The sequence below is a fragment of the Psammomys obesus genome, unplaced genomic scaffold (genome assembly GCF_907164565.1).
Source record: "Psammomys obesus unplaced genomic scaffold, mPsaObe1.curated_primary_1811, whole genome shotgun sequence".
Classification (NCBI taxonomy): Eukaryota; Metazoa; Chordata; class Mammalia; order Rodentia; family Muridae; genus Psammomys; species Psammomys obesus.
The window spans coordinates 10,074,081-10,098,296 of NW_026596149.1; the positions used below are offsets into that span (position 1 = coordinate 10,074,081).

Sequence of the window (24,216 nt, forward strand, 5' to 3'; positions counted from 1 at the left end):
ACACACACACACACACACACACACACACACACACACACACACACACATTTCTCCCTTCCCCTGTCATCTTGATATATTGATACTATAGTTTAACATAAAACCTGCTTTCATTAAGCTAACAAAATATTGTTTATACCCAAGAAATAGTGTATGCTATAACTACATAACCTGGTGAGCTTTACAACTTTATGTTTTTCCTGAAGTCAATAATTGCCTTCTTCTAATATTTGTTTAATATCCTATATTCTCATCAGCCATTTTTCTCTAAGGTCTTCAATCGAGTTATATGACTTGTGTCAATTTGGAAACTTTATCATATGCTCAATTCAATTCCATTTTTGTGGTGGGGTGCATCATTTTTGGAACTCTCTGTCATTCATCCATTAGATGAGCTCCTTTCTTGATCTCATACATGGCTATCTTGATGCTTCTCTTGTCCATCACCCTAGCAGCCTACCTTCTATCTCTCCTGTGACCAGTCCCCCTTCGCTTGGAATTCCTGTTGGCCTCTTTCTAGGCTCAATGTTCAACAAAAGTGCTGAAGAACTTTATCTCCATGTTCTCAAGAAGTAAATCTGCCCATTATTGAATGGTTGTCCTGTGCTTCTAATAATAGAATTTTTCTAGCGGTTGCTCAAATGATATTGAAAACCAGAGTACATTTTCAGGGTTGTCTCCTCTCTTAAATTCCATTTCCAAACATCCAAGCACCAGAAACTCAGCACATTCAGAGCCACTCACCATCATCAAGACCTTGCCCTCCTCCTATGCCTCTATCATAAGGGCTATTAACATCTTTCTTCCGGTCTCTTCAGATAGAGAGCTATAGAGGAATAATATCCAGGTTCTAGACTTCATCTGGACTCTGTAATAACCTTGCAACTTCCCTGTTGACCTTCACTCTACCATTCACTCTTTGCCAATCAGCCCCTCAGAACCAGTATCACTTCCTTGCTGAAAGTAAGTTATAATGATTTTCCTTTGATCATATAATAAGGTTGTCTTAGTTACACTCTCTATTGCTATGATAAAACACCATGACTAAAAGCAATTTGGGGACAAAAGGGTTATTTCACCTAATACCTTATAAACCCATCATTGAGAGAAGCCAAGGCAAGAACTCAGTACAGGGGCTGAAATAGAAGGTATGCATGAATGCTGCTTACTGACTTGCTCCTTGAGTCTTGCTCAGCCTGATTTCTTGACCACCTGCCCAGAATTGGCACCACCCACTTTGCACTGGGCCTTCTCACATCATTCATCGATCAAGAAAATAACCCACAGGGTTGCTTATAAGCCAATCTGATGGAGGCAATTTCTCAGCTGAGGTTTCCTCTTTCCAAATGACTCTAGCTTGTGTCAAGTTGTCATACTATAGGACCCATCATTGAGGTCCTATAGTATGCAGGTGATAATCTGGCTTTAGACTCAAAGTGTGTGTGTGTGTGTGTGTGTGTGTGTGTGTGTGTGTGTGTGTGTATTTATGTAAGTATAGGCCCACACATGCCACAGAAAATACGTAGAAGTCAAAGGACAACCTGAGTGTTGGTACTAACCTTCCACATTATGTAAAGCAGGTCTCTGTTGTTTTTTCTGTGTGTGCCTGGCTAGCTGTTCAGAAAGCCTCCAAGGATTCTCCTGTCTCCATTTCTTTACATCGATCAGTTCTGGAGATTCAAAGTCAGCTTCTCATACTTGTACAAGTGCTTCACCCACTGAGCCATCTGTCCAGCCCATTGGTGTCATTTCTTACCAGCCTTGTTCTCACACATGTGACTCAGTATCTCATGCAATTTTCACAACTTTTCTTTATGTTGTAGAGGCTTAAAATGCAAACAGAGTGGTGTAGGCCAAGAAAACAGCAACAGAATCCTCTATTCATCCTCATTTGCCTCTAAGAATTGCTCCATTGAAGGTATTTTATCCATTCTGGCCATGAACTTGAACTGGAAAGCCCTCTGACATTTTGACTTACGGGTTAGTGGGTGTCCAGAGAACACTCAAGATAAACCATGGCATGAAGTTAGGAGATGCCAGTCTTTCTAATAAGTTCAAGTTGCTTTCTCCCATCCCATTGGGAAAATAGGAGAGTCATGGGTGAGTGGGCAATAATTGCCCTCGGTAGTAACATGTTCCCTCGGTATGGGAGAGAGAAGAATCAGACACCATCAAGGAAAGGCCCCACTCTTCTTTGAAGCATTGGAAGGATGATTTCAACTATGGAGATTCGTTCTGTAGATGAAAATTACATGTTTAAGTTCTCTGCCTAGAAAAATGTAAGCATACAAATGAGAAACAGGTTTAAGAGTTGGTCATTTGCCACCCATAACTTAGCTAAGTATCTTATATAGCTGATGTGGGAGAGCCAAGCCTATTGAAAATCAAAGATGAACATGTATTGGATCTGCTTAGGACTGCACCATATATATCCAGCTAATTCTGGGAAGTCAATACTGCAGATAAGGGCGTTATTTATTTTGCCATTCCAGGTGTAGTTATGCGGTTTACCCTGTGCAAAGTGCACTTCATTAACATGACAAATCAATGCTAGTTATCAAAACCCATCTACAGCTGACAGAATGTGAAAAGGGGCTTTGCAGAATGATCTCGAAAGCCCATTCGCAGAGACAGCCCCACAGGTCAGCCTATTACCTGCTTAATCACACGGCATCCCGGCAACAGCATTGATCCTCTGGGACCAGGACATGACATCACTCTTAACAGCACGTGCAATAAGCTATTCCCACCATACAGAGGAATGAAAGGCTAGAGAGACCACTCAGTTGATAAAGTGTTTGCTTTGCGAGCATGAAGACCTGAGTTCCATCCCAAGAATTCATGTGAACAAAAGTCAGAGTGATGTGTGTTGTAACCCAAGCACTGGAGAGGTAGAAATAGACAAGTTGCCTGGAGCTCGCTGGCCAGCCAGCCTAACCTAGTTGCAATTTCCAGGCCAATGAGAGACTACAAATCCAAGATGTGTGATACCTGAGAAATGATAGAGGAGCTTGTCTTCTGGCCTCCACATGTGCTGAGATACACACATAAGCACTTTCATATAACACACACACACACCTTCACATAAACAGGTATACACACACACACACACACACACCTTCACATAAACAGGTACACACACACACACACACACACACACACACACACACTGGTGCTGCTGCTGCTGCTGCTTGTGAGCCAGACCTCATGAGTAAAAACATAAATCATGCTGCCAGCAAGCCATTATGTTTGATGATCAAGGCATGCTCAGACAGAATATTGGTGACTCCTCCATGACAAGCATTATAATTCTCCACAGTCTCTACAGCTTGACCATAGCTTTGAAGATCTCAGGAGGTTCCACGACATCTGGTTATCTCCAGATTTTCCTGTGGCACACACACAGGGTGGGGGATATTTCCACTGTGATAGGAAGCAGGTCTTTGAGTTGATGGGCTTGGGAGCCTTATTTTGGGTGCCCCATTGAACTGAAACTTACCAAACACCAAGTTTTCAAAAGCTAAGAAAACATTTCTTTACTTCTTGGGTAGGTGGCTTCATCTTCATCCAGGGAAAGAAGAGTGCCTATTCAATAAAACATTCAAGTGCATCAGCATCTAGAATAGTTTCTCCAGTACAATGTGCCACCTCAAGGGGCTGTGTTATTTCATCAGACACTCAGTAAGGTACCTGATGACTGAATAAAGAAATATAAGCAATGAAAGAAAATAATAAGCTTGGTTTGAGGTAGGGCCATGGCCCATATTTTAGGGTTGGGTGTGGTATGCAAGACAATCACAGTATATTCTCAGAAGGGAGTTGGCTCAGCCTTGAGCACCACCCCTGGAGTCAAACTCAGCAGATCCACCCCAGATCCGTTATATTCTTTGTACGATATCTCAAGGAAGGAGAGGTGTTAAATGAAATGTGGAATGCAGCCAACTAATGGAAGAGACAGAATGGTGGAAAGGAAGGAGAGGGAAAGAGAAAGAGAGAAGAAAGTGAGGGGATGGTAAAGGGAGATGGGAGCAAGGAAGGAAATTTTAGCTCTCCACCCAAATCAACTACAATTCTTCCTGCATCATCTTCCGTGTGACAGGGGGAGGGGATGCACTCTGTCCAAAGACAGATACTTCTAATTCTGTGACATGTGAGAACAAACCTCAATTAAAACCAAGAGAAACTCAATGCCCCACACTCATTTGGGAAGCTTCCCACAGTCCCAGGAGTGCTGCTTGATAGCTTGGTCCTGTTTGGGGGGATGCTTTTTACCTTTGACCTCACTTCTGGGTTTTTTTAATAGTCTACAGCCACTCGGCAATGCTATTTAGACAAGGCAGAAACTATCTGAGTTAGCTAAGTTTGGAAGGAACAAGAATGCGGCTGGGGTGCTAAAGAAATGCAAGGATTCTCTCCCAGAATCCCCCTTCAGACTCTCGGAACTGCGTAGGCCTGTTAAGAATGTCTTCGTTTCACATGAATCCTTCTTTTGATCCCTTCTCTCTTTTACATGGCAATAACTAAAACCCAAGCTTCTCCCCAGGTGCAGCTTCTCCACTCCAACTCGGAGTAGTTTGGGCCACAGCTGTGTTTGGAAATGGGACGTGGTTGTGCCCCTTCCCCATCATCCTACGGTAGGGCACCTCCCGAAGTCCCTCAGCCCTTCCAGGAATGAAGCGGGTAGAAGGAAAACCAGAGCAAGTAGCTTTGCTGCTTAGAATTGTCCTGGCTGCCGTTTGTTCTCTGGAACTGACCAGGGTTTAATCCCAACTTTGTCCCTGAAGGTGCCCTCTTTTAAGGACCCTGTCTTGCTCCTATTCCTGAAGCTAAGCATGTCTTCCTTATCCAGTGATACCACCAACGTCTTTCTTTCAATTGGTCGCCCATGGTGACTCTCTCAGCTTGGAGCCCAAGCAAGTGCCCTCTCCACCTGTTGGGGTTTTTTTGTGTTTTGTTTGTTTGTTTGTTTGTTTTGTTTTGTTTTGTTTTGTTTTTGTTTCTTGCTGTTTTATTTTGTCTTTCATGGGGGGGGGTTGTTTGGTTTGTTTGTTTTAGCCTCCATACCATATCAGAGCACCTAGTCTGCTTTAAAGACCCACTCTCAGGCACAACATAGCAAAGACCCACTCTCAGGCACAACATAGCAAACCTAAGATCGAAGTGCTTCCCATGTTCTCCTCATTCTGCCCCTTGATTGCTCCTGCCACACTAGCCAGACACTTAAACAGCTCCCTATGTCAGTAAACTTCACTATGTACCTCAGGCTACTGAGAACTCATGATGCTTTTGCCTCAGCCTCCAGTACTAGGATTACGTGTATGTACTGCTAGGCCAGGGTTCTCCCTCCTCTTTCTCTTTCTTCCACTTTGAATGGCCTGGAAGATGAGGCCAACTTAGTTCTATGATGCTCCCTTTCCAGCCCTGCCTGTCCTTCCCAGACAGTAAACAAGGAGGGGGTAACAATGGCTACCTATTGTCCTGAGAGCTCAAAACACTGAGAAAAATTCCCTTTTAATATTGTGCAAAATGTTCCAAGGACTAACCAACCACAGCCGAAGATGGAAACCCAAAAAAGGTGTGTCTCCACTGAACTTTGTCTACCATCAGCTTCTTTGTGACCCTCATCCCCCAAGGTTAGATGTTTCTTCCCGGAGAAGAGCAGGAATGGAAGTGTTAGGGCTTGTGTGAGAAATGGCCTAGAGCATTTGCTCCCCAGCTGAGGGTGCTGTCTTGGGAAGCTAGTGAACCTTTATGAGGTAGGACCTAGCTGGAGAAAATGGCTTGCCTGGAGCAGGCCTTAGGATTATAACCAGGTCCTGCCTCCTGTCCTGTCACTGCCTCCTAACTGCTGATGTACTGGGGAGCCACCAGCCACCATGCTTTTTACTGTGGCTAACTGAATTCCCTCTGTGAGCCAAAGTAAATTTTCTTCCTTTAACTTGCCTCTTGTAATACAGTAAGAAACACAAGCTCAAAAGGCATCCCATATTCTAAGTGATTGTGAAATTCTCACAGAGAAGGGCCCCCAGCTCGCCTGTCCAGCACCTTCCTCAGCTCAGGGTCCTTTGCTCCTCTTCTCATGCCCTCATCCTCTAGAGCTTCCACTCTGCAGTGTGCGCTCCAGCCCCTTCTTCCCACGGGCACCGCCCTGCCTGTTGGTCTGCTTTCCCAGTGCTCTGTCAGAGGAATGAAACAGAGCAGAGGAGATGAGTTCACGGAGGGCCAGCCCCTCACACTTCTGAGTGGAAGTGTGCATGTGTGGACTTGCAGCGAGCAGAAGGGTTCGCCTCGCCACTACTCATTCTCAAACCTCACGACATCTGGGCAAGCATCAGGCTCACCCTAGGGACGGGTGGGGTCGGGGACCAGTCTACATTCATGTGACCAGCCCCAGGGTTTCATGAGTGTCTCATTCGCCCTGGGTACAGCTTGTATTAATGTATGTTCATTGCTCTGATTTGCAACTGCTTGTATGTGACAAGCACACACACAAACCTACAGACATAAATACACACACACAGCCACACACACAACATATACCAGCACATACAAACACAGACACATGTACTTACTTAAACACACACACACATAAAACACACATACATTCATACTTATCCATAAACACAAACATGTATGGGCACTCATGTGTGTATACACACACACACACACACACACACACACACACACACACATAGATGTTATACCAATTAGGCTCTTACCTTCCTCCTGTCTCTTTCCACCAACTCTGGTGTCATAAACTACTTTATGTCCCACAAGCCATTGTCCCCATCTCCTCCTTCACACCCTCCTGTCAGTGACCTAGAAGCCAGCTTTGATTTGACACATCTTGCTCTGGCACATGGAGAACATTGATATTCCGACAGTGCAGCTCACTCCATTCCTGAGTGGCTTCAGTCCAGACTTTCATGTAAATGTTTTCCTGGGGACTGGCAGGAAATGTTTCAAGTAAACAAACAAACCCTCTGTCAGCCTGAGTGTTTTGTTCCTTGAGCCATTAAGTGCAGCAGCGTGAAGAAGTGGAGTGCGGAGGAGGCCCCACCCCCACCCCACTACCTCAGCCCCCTTGCCTCTCACTCATTGACACCTAGCCCACGGCATCTTTCCTGGCTGGCCAGGGTCCCTCTAGACTGTTCCCTGATGCATGTGACCCATGGTTACCATGTCCTGGTGAAGACCTGTGGTCTCCAAGATAAATTTCTTCCAGACCCTTTCTCTTTATCTCATTTGGACTTCCCAGACTCAGTTCTTTGGTCCAGTGTCAACACTGGCCCTGGACCCACTGATCATAGCCAGTCTGTCCTTGTCCCTGCCTGTGTGACTGTTTATCTTCTCCCTGCTGCTTGGCTGGCAAAGGGCAGTTGAAAACCAGAGGCTGTCACTCTTCTTCATCCACCCCCTCCGCTCCATCAGTACCGGTGAAACCTCCCCACCTTGGCATCCATGCGGCCTTGTACCACAGATGACCCCGACTCTGAGCTCTTCTCACTCAGCTGCTCTTTGAGTCCCTGATGCAGGGTCTTGCCACCCCTTCCCCAGCTCTTTTGGGCTGTCTATGACCTGGAGGGAGTCAAGCCTGGGTCACACGGCCATAGCAGAACCAGAGACTTTGAAACTGCCCACCTCACCAGCACGCAGCTTCAACTCCCCTGTAAGCCCATGAGGAGGATCTTCCTTCTAGACTGTGAAACTGCTATAAGATGGCCAAGTGCCCCATGACGGGTGACAGTGGCATTGAGCAAATTGGACCCTGGAGTTACACAAAGTTACTTTGGTTTACATCTGACCTGTCCATCATTGTGCTCTGGTCACCTTCTTCTCAGTCTCTTCACCTGTGAGACACAAATAATGGAAGTTATTTGGCTCACTGAGATAGCCTTTGGAAAGTTAGCCCATTGTCTGACAACTCAGTAAGCATCTATCAAGTGTAAGTGCCTGTCCCGTCCTGGAAACACACTTGTGTTCTAACAATGAAAATAAATAACAGATAACAATGGTGTAGATTCAGTAAGGAACCTGAACTGTATAGGTCTCAAAATCCTGTGGGTAGACTATCAGATAATCTTGGACAAGCTGACTATTGAGAGCCTTGGGAGCATAAGGAAGAGGTGGCAATTCATTCTGCAGGGCCTGGGGAGGGCTCCATTAGTGGGAGGAAGCTCTTCTATAAGTAGAAAGCATGACTGTGCCCCCGCCACATCGGGGAAGGGGTGGAATGTGCTGGGCTGCAATGCGTGGGGAGGGTGGCCCAGGGTTATTTTGATTTCCATTAACATTCTCTTCTATATGTATTTAACCATAATTGAACACATGTGCTTCTGTTTTATCTGCACTTAGTTCATCAAAGTGTCCCTTACTGAACTATACCACCAAAGCCTTGAGTTTTTCAGTGAACCCCCATTAATACCCCTGGGAAACAGGAAGTTGCATTTACTGAAATATAAATAAATTCGGCTCTCAAGGGCTTTGCTGGGGCCAGGGTCACAGGAGAGGCTGTAATCTGCTGTGTCCTCTCAGAACAAGCTGGAAGGACTCTGCCCCATCTTTGTGGACAGACAACTGTTTGGAAAATGCATCCGTCCTTTGTTCCAGCACCATTTAGAAATCCTACAGATTTGGGTGACTAACTGATCGGTGCATATTTATTCTCTGCTCCTGTCTACTTTGAAACTGGGCAGCGTATTCAGGAAGAGAGGAGGGGGACAAATGGGGTGTAACCTAAAACCCCCTCTCCAAAGATATGCAGGGGGCTCCTTCCCTCCCTGCTCTCCCCTCTCCCTCACCCTCTCGCTCACTCCAGCTCCACACATGGAACCAATTATGAACAAAGCCTGATTGTTGTGCGCTCGGCCTTTCCCACGTGGGCTGGTTGCTTTCTTTAACTGCCTCTCAGGGTGTGTGTGCGTGGGAGGGCCCTGCCCACGGTTCCAGCCCAGCGCCCCAGCATCCCCACTGCTCCATTCCTCCAAGCCTCTCTGCTCTCATTCATTCTCTAGTAGCATAAAACTCCTCTTCCCTTCACACTCCACCCCCCACTTCCTATTAGGTTTCTCTGAATAAACAACTTTCTTTTCCATCGATCTCAATAAACTGAGCTACAGTTTGTGGGGAATAAAGAAAAGTTAGTTCCCAACATGTGGCTAACATCAGGCCGAGCCTGAGATTCCCACAGAGGAACTGACCGTTGCTTTCATAAAAACCAAGACAGAAGAGGTGTGTGGGGTGTGTGTGTGTGTGTGTGTGTGTGTGTGTGTGTGTGTGTGTGTGTGTAGAATTATGCCCAAAAGAAGCAAAAATTCCTTAAATCCAGGAAAGCCATTATTTGTAGTTTTTCTCTTCTGTGGAAGTGAGCTGACTTGATGGTGACGTGATAGAGGTGGCAGGTAAACTGGAGAGGTGCAAAGTGGCCCACTTGGACGGTCTGTTGGAATTACGCCTCCGTTAACAAAGAACTGGCGGATGAAGCTGAGCCTGTGTCCTTTCAAAGCTGTGTAAAATCACACATGACTTAGCCAAGCTTGCTGGAGGACATAAAAATGAATGCCCTAGGGTCAGGGAGATGCCTCGGTGAGGAAAGGCACTCGCCACCAAGCCTGAAGACTTCAGCTTGATCTCCGGGCCTGAACGGGGTAGGAGAGCACACGTAGCTCCTTTGGCTTTGGTCTGCTTCATCTAAGCCATAGATGCAAAGATAGCAAAGCTAGTTTCCCTTCTCCCGCCCCCCGCCTTTTCTTCCTGTGGACTGCGTTCACACCATTGATGTGATGCATACATTTGTTTTCTGTTGGAGGCACTGGTGGGAAAAACATTCGTGTCTGATGTTCAGTTTCACAGAGGCAATTTATGAATCCAAAGAGACCCCCGGCTCCCCTGTGCATTGTTCCCAGTCTTCGAATATTTTTTTTTTTTAATGTTAGAAAGAGAATGAAATCAGAATGCAGGATTTTGAATTAATCTCTGCTCCAGATGTGGGGGAGATTCCACTTAGTCCTTTTAAGGTAAGCATGTGACCTACTGTACAGCCGAGGGGCTCGGGCGTCACGTGGTGGAGTGAATAATGCGTCTGCTACAGCCTTGATGAGACAACTGACCTGGTTGCCATCCAAAGCTGCCCCGAGAAGCCAAGTTGACATTTCTGGATCACTCTCCCCACGAGCACCACTTACCCACTCCTGGGACAGCGAGTCTCCCCTGAGCCAGCGCTGCAGGGACAGCCAGAAGGAAGCAGAAGGTGCTGCTTCACACAGCTGAAGTTGGAGGACTTGGGCTGTTTTCCTTTCTCCCCATCCCCCGCCTCCTGACGAACCACGTCTTGACTCACAGGGCAGAGAACTCCTTCAGTTTTTCGATATTTGGGAAACCTCCCGGAAGACCACAGCTTAGCTCTGAGAAGGACTATCTAGCTCATCTCTCTCTTTGCTACTAGCCGCGCGCGCGCACGCACACACACACACACACACACACACACACACACACACACACACGCTTGCTCGCAGCTTCACACCATGGTAGTTCAGACTGCAGTGACTCCAAACAGACCTCAGAGACTTCTGAAAATACCTTATGGATCTCTGAGACGGCGCAGCGTGGAGAGGGTAAGCTACTACGTGGCCGGAGCCGGCTGTTTGTTTTCATTGAGCAGTTGCTACAGATATGGAGACGTTGGTTTCATTGTGCTCGGAATTACTGCTGCTACTGATGTTTTCCTGAGCCATTCCTGAGTTTCCTGGGACTGCAGATAGGATTCTATGATCTCTCTCTCTCTCTGTCTCTCTCTCTCTCTCTTCTTCTCTCTCTCTCTCTTCTTCTCTCTCTCTCTTCTCCCCCTTCCCCCTCTCTTCCCTGAGCAGATAAGGATGAGAATTCTGAAATAGAAATGTCTGTCAGTTGCAGATGCCAGAGGGGGAGATGAAATAAGAGGGTAAGGCTGTCTGTCCCCCCTGGAGCTTGTTTTAAGTGTGTCAGAGCTGGGAGCCTGTCTGCTCCTGTGCTCACTAAAACACAGTGGCATTGCAATTTCCTTTGCTGTGTGAAAAAGGAGGCAAAGGTGACATTAAGGGGCTTTGGAGCCTTGCTGGTGTCAGTTACGAAGCTGGTTGTTTAACACACACACACACACACACACACACACACACACACACACACTCATTCTTACCCACTTTGCTGCTGTTCTCTCAAACACATTGCTCCCCTTCTGGGTCGGTTTTTTCCTAATTCTACTGATTTTGGCTCAAGTGACTGTTAATTTCCTGAAAGCGTGTGAACTTCATGGTAGCCTATGAAGTAATAATAAGGATTTGTCTTTTTCTACAGTAAGGAATGGCACTTTGATGGTGGCTGTCATTACACAGAATGAGCTGGTTGTCCGGAGGAGGTCAACTCAACATGTGGGGATGGTCCCTACACCTCCCTGCTTTGGTCTGCTGTGGCTTAGAAGCCCGCGGGCCACCTGCTGGACTCCTGGCAAGCCCTTCCATGAACTGGATGTCCACAGCCAAGTGTTAGATTAAGCATTGGCCAAAACCAGCACAAGAGTGAGATAGATAAGTAACCTGACCCAGCTCACGGACAGGAAGGGACCTTAATTCCAACGGCTTGTTCTGGCTGGTCTACGTACTACTTAAGGGCATTTTAATTTAAAGAAAACTTAATTAAAGGTTTCAACATATGGGATCTGTCTAGAATATCCAGGCAGGAATGCTTTTCTGGCTCTAATAAGTTATAATTTTTTTCTTTTTTTTTGAAAAGACATTATCCACTCTGGTTGTGTGTAAGTCTTCAGCTCAGTTTGATACACATTTCTGTGCTCAGTATCATTTATCCCAGCCACTGTATGGTAAGTCCTACTGTGTGCTTTCTCATGCAGCTCTGGAGCATGGGAATAAAAGAACACACAAATTTATAGGTAGCTTCTTTTGTTTGTCTCTTTACCTGGAAACATGGTGTCAACCTAACAGAACTCACTGTGTCATCCAAGCGTCTCTCCAACACATGGTAATCTTCCCATGCCAGCTTCCCAAGTGCTGGGTCACAGGTAAGGGACCAGTCCAAGTGCATGTGGAATAGGATTTTCAATTTTGGCGAAAACCCTTACCTCCTTGATAACTACTTGTGTGTGATATGTTTTATCATTGAGATATTTGTTCACAAACAAATATTGAGATATTTGTTCACAAACAAAAATAAATCATGTCCCTCAAAGCTGGGCATTACAGCAATATAGAGAAGAATATTATGCTGCTTCTTAAAGAAACAAACAAATAATCTAGTTAGCCCCTCTTTGTATCATTCAAATATTTAAATATAGATTAGCATAAATCTTGGTGTGTGCACTTTCACATTGGTTTTTCATTGTTCACTATTTTAAGACGAATCAACAATATAGGAATCCAAAAGTGACCTATCGCATCTCTTTCATCATGTGTATGTACAAGTACGGTATTACATTTGAATCATACACAGCATATTCCTGCCTTTGCACATAAGCCATGGTTCATGGCCTTAAGAGACGAGTCTACGAGCTCTGGACCCTCAGCAGTCTGCACTTCCTTGGAGCTTACGCATTCCAGATGACCTGTCACCTCCCCCTCCAGGACAATGGGGTAGAAGCTAATTGAAATGTATGGTAGCCTGTCGGGTCCAATTGAATGTTTAACACCGCAGTGCCTCCATGACACTTCTCAGAACGGCAGTCATACATGCACAGAAAAGGAGGGCATTCTGGTGATAAACAGCTCCAGACCACGCAGGCTGCCCGCTTTCCTGGGACTCCACCATCGAGCCCTTGTTATGGTGGAGAGATTGCCAGACATTTGGCCACCATTATTGTCCAGTAAGGCTCAAAGGCTTCAGATTTCCCAAAGGCCTTTACTCCAGGCTCTCCAGGCCCATTTTTCTCTTCTTACCATCTTGAGCTGCTAAAGAAATAGGAACATGGTGCCTTTTTCCCTCCTGATGTGTAAATAGGGAAACTAGTTTCAAAGACATTGTCTTCAGTTCAGACAATGCCGCATTAGCCCATGACAGGATAGGACCTCAGTCCTGGAAATAAGTGTTGCCTGACTTTGCCATTACAGAATGCCTTGTGACCTTTGCTCTCTGGTAGCCACGTGGTGTGGCAGAATTATCATCAACTCATCAGCAGGGCCACACATAAAAGACAAACTTAAATCTGAGACATGGGGACCAAGAACATAGCATGATTTCAGAGCCATGAGAGCACATAGATGTGTGTACGTGTCTCTGTGTTTTTATGTACAGGGAGGCCAGAGATTAACCTCAGATGTCATTGTTTGTGCCATCTCTTTGGGTTTGTTTGTTTGAGATAGTCTCCTTTCTCTTGCTGCTTAGAGCTTACCCATGAGGCTGCTCTTAGGAATCTACCTGTGACCACATTGCCAGCATTGAATTATGAGTGTGCGCCACAGACTTTTTTTTTTTAATATAGATCCTGGAAATCAAACTCAGGCCCTTGCACTTGAAGAACAAGTGCTTTACTGCCTCAGGCCTTTTGCTCATACTTTTTTTTCCACAAAATATCATGATGAGCACATCAGTGAGCTAAACAGAATGGAGGGAAAGTAGAAGAAACATAAGGTAATGTGGTTGCCATACTGCGTGAAATTGGGCGTGCAAGATTGAAATAGAACAATGATAAGTCAATAAACTGTGTGCTAAGATTAAGACACACATAAGTAATGAAGACAGTTTGGGTGTGATAGAAGGCAGCAAGGAGGGACGGACAGAGCAGGATTTTGGATTGTCCCAAGACTCAGGAGCCTCATTATCTACTAACCTGTAGCCTTGTCAACATACCACAAAAGTGTGTGTGAGTGTGTGTGAGTGTGTGTGTGTGTGTGTGTGTGTGTGTGTGAGTGTGTGTGTGTGTGTGTGTGTGTGTAGACCAGAAATTGCCATCGGGTGTATTCCTCAAGCACTCTCAACTTTATATTTGGAGACATCCAGTAATTCATCTAGACTGACTCGGCCAGCAAGCCTCAGCGGAGCCTCCTGTCTCTGTCTCTACAGCCTTCTCCCCAGACGGCTCCAGGGCTGAGTTACAGACCTGGACTGCAATGCCCAGCTCTTGCTCAGATGCTGGGCTCTAAGCTCAGATTCTTATGCTAAAGTGGGAACCACCTTACCAACTGAGCATGTCCCCAGCCCCTTAGCTTGTATTTGTAATAACTGATGGCATCTAGCACTGTTAATTAGACCTCACTGTTGCCAAGAAAGCTCCTGAGAAAGTCAAAGAAAGATTTTGGGTCAAGTCATTCAGCATTCTTGAGCCCAGGGGCACCTCCATGCTCTCTTCTTTCTAAAGGTGTTTTATTGCATGGCTCAAGGAAAAATGAAGAGAGCAGACCTTTCATGTGGCAGTCCTCAGGTGGCCTGAGTTTGTGGTTTGCAAATGAAGTAGAGTAGTATTTTGCATTTCACCACTCTGCAAGGTGGCTGCCTCTACCTCAATTCTCTGCTTTTGGGTCAGAAGCTGAGCAATGCACATGTGTCCTCACCCTGAAGTTTGATGGTTGATGCCTCTGAACTGTTCCTGCATGGACTCCCCAGGTTGTAGCAAGTCAGATTCCATGCTCTGATTTCCCACCTGTAAGGGACACAATGTGTGATCCGCTAACACCTGTATCCACAGATTCAGAAAGCACAGGACATCTCTAATCTCTCGACAGTCTTCACACCTTGAATCTAATGTATTCAAAGTGGAATTCAGCACTCACCCCCTGCCCTGCACACACACACACACCACAGCCTGATTCCCACACCAGCATGAGTTAACTAAGTATAATCAAGCATCAATGAGCATGGGCACACATTCTTAGGAATGCATAGCCAGGTCCTTTTGTTGCTGTACCAACATAATAGAGTGAACTCACATAAGCCTGAGTGGCATAGCCTATTGTATGCCTAAATTGTATGCACACACAAGCAAGCATACTACAGCCCCTTACTCCTAAAGTCATAACCCATTAAATAATTTGATATTAAATTAAGTATGATAAAAATATAATGCCATGGAGAAAAGAGATAAACACGAGACATAGGAGGCTGCTGTTGGCATATCATTGGACATCGTTTTCGAGCCAATTATGGAGTTTCAGTAACTAGAATGAATATAGTCTAAGGGGCAATGCTAATATATCATAATCACTCCTGGTCACTTTTGAGTGCCAGGTACTATGTGTAATTGTTAGTGCTAGACTTTGATACAACCAGCAGTGAGCTAGGGCCCTTTTCAGGAGAATCAAATGAATAGGAGGACAATTCAACTCACCCTGACATTATGATGGCCACAGTGTCACTAGCTTTAGGAAAATGGTCAGTTTCCTCGTAATCTTACGGGGCATTGTATGTGGGTCTGTAACAAACAGAAATGCTGATATGTTAATGTGGCTGTACCCAAACTAGGTGTCTCCCTGTCTTCTCCCCTGTCTCCCGTGAGCAGCTACCATGCATGCTATCATTTCTGGTTTTGCTATTTCTCTCTCATTTGCAGCTCCTCTTAACTGCCAGGTTAAGACCGCCATCATCTTGTGCCTGCGTACTGTCTTCTCACGGCTGTCAGTCTTGTACCCATTTGGTCCACCCATACCTTCTTCTGTAGTCATTTCAGTTAGAGTAGGAGCAATTACATCACCTGTGTACATAAAGCACTTCAGCGGTTCTGTGCCTCAGGACGAGTACCAATGCCAGAGTATAACCAGGATCCTGCTAAGGTCTCCAGTCTCACATCTTCCTCTCTTTATTCTGTTCAGACTATTCTCCAACTCATTCTCATATGTGACACATTCCTACTTCCTTGAAGGCACCGTTCCTTCTGTTGCGACAAGGCCTTTGAACGTTCTTTCATTAATCTGGCCCTTGCTGCCTCCTCTTCCCACCCCCTGCAGCTCCTATTCCCATCCTTTTGCATGAAGCTAATATCCGACTAGAAGCCTTTTCAGGTGCTCCATCTCCAACCAAGTTGACAAAAGCGCGCTTGCTGCCAGCTACCGCGAGGTGCTGCTGCGCTTCTCTTGCGGTAAGGCCGATCACCTGTACTGAAGGTGTCATTTCCTCGGGGTCACTTGCTCCCTGAGAACAAGGCACCTGGTTCAAGACAGGAATATTAGAAATAGCTGATCACAAACTGTCCATCCAGTTTTTACACCAGTATGAGGACTCCAGATGAAATCAATCAAGGCAACCAGCCATGCCCAACACAGATCCAAGAAGCCATCCTGTTCTTCCTAATATTGGGAGTCATTGGCCTACTGTAACTCAGGCTACTGAAAGACATAAAATTGGGGTGGGGGAGCTAGCTTAATTGGGGAAGTGCTTGTCTTGCAAGCACAAGGACTTGAGTTCAAGACTCAGAAAGAACCGATGATTTTGCTTTTGTTTTGGTGTTGCTATTTGTTTGTTTATTTTAAGAAGACCCAGTGTGTGTGTGTGTGTGTGTGTGTGTGTGTGTGTGTACATTTACAATACCAGTGCTGGGGATTAAATAAATAAATGGGATATAATAAAAATGTAAGAAATTATTCCATGGATATGAGAATGAATAAGATCTGGGAATTCTATCATTAATGTCCCTCAATGAAAGGACTTTGGAGGAAGATTAGAACTAAAACATGAATAGTAACAGCCTCAGTTCCCAAGCTGACTTCCTGGAAGTCTCATTGTTGCTAGTGGAAAACGTGTTCACTCCCAAGGAAGTGAATGCTCTTTCTTATTTCTTCAGGACTCCAAGAGCACAGCAGAAGCCTCTAAGTGGAACAAGGTGGGAGCAACTAGCCAGGCTCAATCCAAACATCTTTCACAAAGCAGTATCAATTTGTTGGTTTTATTGTGGGGTGAGGATGAAGCAAGCAAGAATTCTCTTTTCCTACAATTATTTGAATATTTTGGGTGAAAAGGCCTTTTTTTTTCTTTTTCCTTCTTGGAAACACTGAGATGGCGTGATATTTCTGGAGTGGTATTTTTAACACAGCATAAATTAAACCTTGTGGCACCCACAACATTCATTATTCGATGTGTTATTCCAGATTGACATATTGCCAGTCTATTATTTTGCAAACCATTACATTATCCCAGCTGCTAAGCTGCATAACTTAAGGATCCAGAACACAACAACATCTCTGTACTCTTGTGTGTGGTGCTTACATTTTGAATGTATTCATGCAGGGAAGTGTGAGACACAACCCAAAACACATACAGCAGACAGCTCTTAGTGGGTATTTACTACCATTGAATGCAGACAGCCAGGAACTGTTCAGAGAGATCAGCGTAGTCACATGTATTATTATCCAGCCCCTCATCCAAGAACACTTTTGTTCTTTCTATAAATATACGCCTCTCTGGGGAAAAAGATCATGGATTCTCTGGGACTCCAGTTCTCTGGTTCACAGAAGGCATGAAAAGTTGAAAAGTCATCTTCCTCTTCTTGTTAATGATTATGTTTATTAACATAAACATAAGTGGAAAATAAAATGCATGTGTGTGTATTTGTGTGTGTGCACATGCATGCAAGCATACTTGCATATGGGGTACCTGAGGAGGCTAAAAGAGGGCATTGAATCCTTAAATATACAGGTATGTGTGAGCTGCCTTATGCAGGTGAAAGGAACTGATCTCAGCTCCTTGGCAAGGGCAGTACACACTTAGCCACAGAACCATCTCTCTAGCCCTCCACCTTGGTTTTGAGATTGGGTCTCTTACTTGCCTGGAACTTACCAAGTAGGCTAGGCTGGTAGACAGGCTTAAAGGAACCCCAGAAATGCGTCCATCTCTACCTCATCAGCTTTACATTTGGGACAATCTAAAAAGCTTTGAAGACTCCCTTTGCCTACATTTTGCACCGAGACCAGATTGTGTCTCAGTGGGTGGAATTCAGACATCAGTATTTAAATCTCCCAAGTGACTCCACTGAGCAGCCAAGATTGAAAACACTTCCCCGAAACATAAGGTGGCCAAGACAGATCATCTAGATCCCATCATCCCAGCTGAAGGAATTTAGATAGTTCTTGTGTTTTATGGTGTTTTCACCTAGAAGAGGACTAAATATGTGCATTGGGGTAGGTTTGTTTGTTTGCCTTTTGTGGTAGGATGGTCAAATGTGTGGTTCTTGATGAGAGGATATGCAGATTTGAGCTTCTTGCGAGTTGAATCCGGGCACAGCCTAAGCAATGCTCTGTACTTTGACTCCACTCCCTTAATAGTTAGACACAGCCTTTTGTAGTCATAGAGTGTGGCACTATGCAGAACTTCTTTCTAGACAAGCCAGGATCCCAAACATCAGTCTGGCTAGTTCTGCCTGCTGGTCCTCTCCAGGGAAGAGCTGTCTGTGTTTGTTTCAATCTCAGACATATCTGGAGATATGTTCTCAGAGTCAATAAACTATTCTCTGAGCATGTCTTACATGTGCTTTGAAACAGAGCTCTTGGGACATGTTCAACCAGCATGACTACTGTCCACTTGTATAATAGGAATGTCTTTGATCCTATAGTGGAAATAAGTCCATTGTGTGTATGTATATGTGTGTTGTACGCAAACATTTGTGTGCAGGCAAAAACACACATGTAGAGGATAGAGGAGGCCATTAGACATCCTGTTCTATAACTTTCTTATTATTCTGATGATATCTCAATGAACCTAGAGTTAGGCTGGAAGCCAGCAAGCCTTGGAGGTCTTTCTGTCTCCACCGCTATGGTGCTGGGGTTACAGAGACATGGGTGGCCATGCTCAGGTTTTTACATGGGCACAGAGGATTCAAACCCACGTCTTCATGTTTGCTCAGCAAACTCTCCTTCCCTCTGAGCCATCTACCCCGGCCCACCAATGCACTTTTATTTGTATTGATTCATCAATGAGCTTCAGAGAACAAAGTTGTTTTATGTATGTAAAACATTATAGAGGAATCTATGCCATGAGCATTTGTTCTCAAATCTAGGGGTAGATGAACCGCATGTGTGGAATATTTCTCCCTTGCCTTCAGCCTTTCCTCCCTTCTTCCGCTCTACCTCCTCCTCCTCCTCATCTTCATCAATTTGCTCTTCGCTTATGGGTCAGTCTTAACTGTATCTGCTGTTTTCCTCATTGCTGTGACAAAATGCATGAGAAAGAAGGGCTTCTATTGGCTCACATTGGAAGTCCATCAGGATGAGGCAGGCATGGTGGTGAATACATGAGGCAGCCTGCACCCTTCATCAGCACAGAAGCAGAGAGAGAGTAAAGCTGACACTCACTTTGCATGTCCAGAGCTGTGTCTTCTAGAAGATTCTCTAGCCCATCAGGTTGACAATCAAGATGAAGCATTGAAATCCTGATACAAGGATGACTTGAAATAGTCTGTGGAGAGAGAATTCACACCAGTAAGGCAAGCATACAAGTTAGAGCTTTTGTTCTTTTAGGATTTTTTATAGCTAAGCATTTATTGGCACATCTTTGGCAGATGGTTGAAAATCACAGGGCTGTGGGATATTGCCTGAAGAATGTGTGTAGATGGATACAAAGGACTGAGCCTTCCAAAGTTTGAACACAAATACTATGAGGATAAACTAGAAAAAAACCCAACAAGGATCAGCCAATAGGATAGAAAGAGGATTAAAGAGAAAGTCTGTCCAGTTCATATGGGCTGAATATGATTCTTTCTAGGGGACATGTGATATAAACTTACTATCTGAGAGGTGTACTATAATAGACCGTGATCAGGAAAGGGCAGTCAGTGGAATGCTGGGAAGGGGAAATAGAGTGGGTAAAAGAGGGAGGCTCTCAAGACAAGTTTTACTTAGGGCAATGCTGAAGAGAGTAACTGGAGACCATGGTAGGCTCTAAAGGGGTCAAGGTTATGACAATTAAGATAACCAAGCATCTTCTCCCTATGCTGCCACAAAAGTACATCACGGTGGCTGATATTCTTCTATGGAGGAACGAGGTATATATGTTCAGTGTATGGGCATCTGTCTCTGTGTGTGGAGAGAGGACAGAGGCCAATATCAGATTCTTCCTCAATGTCTCTCAACCTTATTTTTGGATGTAGAATCTCTCACTGAACCTATGGTTCATTGATTCAGCTAAGCTGACTGGGCAGCAACTCCAGAGGCTCTCCTGTCTCTGCCTCTTCAGTGCTGTGACTGGAGACACACATTACTGCTTTTTTAAGGTGGGTTTTAGGGAACTTGAACAGCAGTCTTCATGTTTGTGCCGCAAGCAGTTTTCCAGCTGAGCCGTCTCCCCAGACTACAGAGGTCAGTTTTAAGTTGCGCTTGCCCCACCTTAAACTACTGCTTCCAAGCTTTTCCACCTTCCCCTGTGTCACTCTCAAAAAGTAGTCAAAGAAAGGATGGATGGAAGATGTCGTATCTTACGTTGGTCACCCGTGTCAAGCCACCATTCCTCCCTCAGGTCTTAGTACCCTTGACATCTAACCTAAGGAAAAGCTCCTTTGTTTGATTTTGGGTTTGCCTATGAGAAAATAGTTGTTTTTTGTTGTTGTTTTTTTTTTTTTTTTTAATGTCATGATATAATCACGTGTCAGGGCTTCAAAACCCAGCTGAGTCCCAGAATATACTTAGAAAGTATAATTTAGGGCCAAACCACCGATACAATGTCCAAAATGATGGAGTCCTAGTTTGAACTCTAAATTTGGGCATTTAGACATACTCTGTAAAAGAAAATAGATTTGAAACAAATGGGAAAAATATCTGGTCTTTGGTGGACCTTGTAGAAGAAAATGTCCCTCTTCTCTGCCCACTGAGCTGAGGGAAAGCCATAGCCAACAGGCCATGATCACACCCATAGGAAGTTTCCTCTTGGGGATGGTGCAGGCCTCTCATTTCAAAGCACAGAGTTCTCTTTCCCCTACCTCAAGTTCAAGCCAGTTAAAGGTAAGTTTAAAAGCAGACAGAGATGTGAGCCCCACCCCCGGCTTGGGCTGGTATTTGTTAATTGACCCATGGAGTGCCGATTTCATACCCACTGTACACCCATTGTGCACTCATTGCACACTCATCGCAAACCCTGGGTCTGAGTGCAACTGAGTCACAAGAGCTCTCATATGTTTTCACAATGCTGCCTTGCGGGGACGGTTCACCTGCATGGGCTGCCACGTGGGTGCTGGGTTCTGTCTGATACTGACCCAGTGCACTATGATCTAGGTGTTTTACATGGTACTGCGGAGCTGAACTAGGTCCTCCTGCTCACACCGCAAGCACTTTATTTAACCAGTGAGCCATCTCCCAGCCTTGTCCTTTATTTCTTTTACCATCTCTCAGCTTGTACTCTGTATTCCTTCTTACCCAGTATTGGGCCAACGTTCCCCCCAAATATCCATTTTCTTTTTATCACATGGTGGCAGGATGCATGAGAAAAACATACGCAATGTGTCTTAGCAAAGGACCTTGCAGGATAAGGAAGCTCTATCCATGAAGACCCACTCATCAGAAATGGGCCACTAGCAAGTTTATTTCACCTTGTATTGTATCCATAGGGCCTGATCCTTCATCTTAACGCTGGGGGCTGGCCTCTGAGTGTGCCACTCATTCTGTAAAATAGGACCCCGAACAGGCATTGCAGAATCAAATATCTGTTGCTACCAGTGTAGAACAGGAAGGAAGGAACACACAATAATGGAGGCAGCTGCCAGTCAACTTTGCCACAGGGATGCTGAGCCTGGTGTTTATATTTTCAAGCTTTTCAAAAGGAAATCTGTTGTGCTTTTTCCAAAAAGAAAATGTATGTATGGGAGTGGTGTATGTGCATATTTGTGTATGTGCACATGCGGAAGCATGTGTGAACCTGTGCATGTGGAAGTCAAGTGTCAAAAATCAGGTGTCTCTCTTGATGGCTGACACCTTGTGTTTTGGGGACGGGGTCTCCCTCTGAACCTACAGTGCACCCATTCAGCTAGACTGGCTGGCTAGTGAGTTCTAAGAATTGCCTGTCTCTGCCTCCCCAGTGCTGGGATTAGAGGTGCATGCCACCACACCTGGCTTTTTATATGGAATCCAAACTCAGGGCATCATGTTTGCATGGCAAGGAATTTGCTAACCAACCCATGTCCTCAGCTCCTACACTTTTTTACATTTTACTTTATGTGTGTGGGTGGTTTGTTCTCATGAATATCTGTGTACCATGTGTACACACTGCCCACAGAGTCCAGGAGAAGGTGTGGGATCCCCTAGAACCGGAGTCGCAGATGAGGATGCTGGGGATTGGACTTGGGTCGTCTTGAAGAGGAGCCAGTGCTCTCAACCACTAAGCTATGTCACCAGCCTAGTCTCCCTTCGCTTTTTTAAAGGCAGGATCTTCCAAATAGCCAAGGCTGGCCTGGAACTCATTCAGTCTATGGCCCTGGTGGCACTACTAATGCCTCAGCTACCTCAGTTCAGGTACCATGTCGAGTGCATTTAAGGTGTCTCTTATTTCCCTTTTCTTTTTCCAGTGCAAGGGATGGAATCCAGGGCTTTGTATATACTAGGAAAGTGCTTTACCCCTGAGCCCTAATTTTTTTGTATTTAGGAAAAGCCTATGTGTATATGCATGAGAATGAAAGCAAAGGAGAGATCTGATATATAGCATCTTTTATTGCATGTGAAACACAACCATGGCCCACAAGATGCCCACTTTCTCCACAAGAAAATAAATAGCAGCACAGACCCTAAGCATCTGTGACCTCCCCTTTCCTCCTCCAGTTTTGGCACTCATAGAAAGGAGAGATCTCAGTACAAATAAACTAGTCTGGGAATAAATCTTTGGGCTTTCCACTGGAATCATATCATTTTACTGCTAAATTGGAATGTTATTAACTGTATAAAAATTCTTTTGACAAGTCAAATGCAAATTTCCAGTTACATTCACATAAACTGAATCATGTCCTTCAGCTATAGGGAGTGGGGCAGCTGCAGAGAACATAGCATTATAAGCACCAGGAGGAGGAAAACTCAAGCAGCTGAACATGAACACTGGGTCTGATTACCATCTGGCTGGGCGGGGCTGCCACCAGCCACAACCTTGATTTGTTTGGGGCAGGTGCTTCCCACTACCTCAGACAGTGGACCATGACAGACCATTCCATCCAGCAAAGCAGTCACCTAACCGCCTAGCAGTGGATTTGGTAGCTAGGATGTAAGAGTCGGTAGTATGCACGGGGCTACCCCACTCCCCACCCACAGAGGCTGCTCCACAACCAGGCTGTCATTTGTTTATGATGCAGGCAATTGACTGATAGTAACCACATGGAAACCTTTTCCTTCTACACTGTCTGGTTCCTGCTGGATGGAGCAGAATTCTAGGGGGTCAGCCAAGTTCTTGAGCAAAGACTTGAACGATTTACACCTCCTTTGGCTGATGACAGCATTGGCTGTAGCCACTGGAGCTCTTCATCTTACCATGGTGTCAAAGAAGAGGCTCTCACTGTGTGATAAAACAAGTCCAACCACTCAAATGGCCCCTCTGAATCTCAGCTCTTGCTTGTCATGCTCACACCCAGAGCTGAGATTGAGCCCTTAATGTTAATCTCAGTATATCCACACTTCTGCCTGCTGCCAGATAAAGTGACAGGGAATTGACCATCTTCCAGCAGTAGAGCCATAGCGTCCTGGGGATATCTGATACCCAGCAAATGCCCATCAAGGACAGTGTCAACCATTCGTTACTTTAATGTCTTTACACTGTATCCTCATTAAATCAAACAATAAATATCAGTATACCTGAGGCATATTTTCTCAGTTCCCTATTGAAATCTTTTGTATGTCTGTTAAGATTTAATTCATCTTTATTGGGGGCTGATAGGTAGTGCCATTTTGAAGATATGAAACAACAAATCCGGAACCACCAAGTGACCAGGAACGTGATAGAGGGTGGACATCTCTGACAGGCTATAAAGCCAAGGAAAGGCTCCAGAATTAGTGGCTGGCCCTGATCTCTCAAGCACACCCCACAGACAGGCTAAGTCACGAGTCAGATAGACGCTGCTGGAAAAACTGAAACTACAGCATGCAGATGGCGATCACAGGAACCAAAGGGAAAGAAGCAGCTTCAGAACAGAAGTAAGAGGAGAGACTGGAGTGTCCACATGAGCCACTAGCAAAACTGCAGGACTTCTGGGCACAGCCTGAGCTAAGAGAAGGAAGGGGGATGAGTAGACACACCCTGCTCAGAAAGTCAACAGAAAAGGGGCTGGGAAGATAGCTTGTCAGAAAGGTA

At 45.1% G+C, this 24,216-nt stretch overlaps 1 protein-coding gene across 2 annotated transcripts in view; it reads left to right on the top strand.

Annotated features, from left to right (window-relative positions):
• Positions 1-24,216, top strand: part of Frmd4a (FERM domain containing 4A) — a 434,715-nt gene that overhangs the window by 126,481 nt on the left and 284,018 nt on the right. The window contains exon 1 of one of the 2 annotated variants that reach the window (XM_055593784.1): positions 10,521-10,610. The exons of the other annotated variant lie outside the window; for it this stretch is intronic. Coding sequence (XP_055449759.1) covers positions 10,521-10,610 — 90 coding nt within the window. Of the gene's footprint in view, positions 1-10,520; positions 10,611-24,216 lie in introns of those variants that run through there. 2 annotated transcript variants of the gene reach the window in all.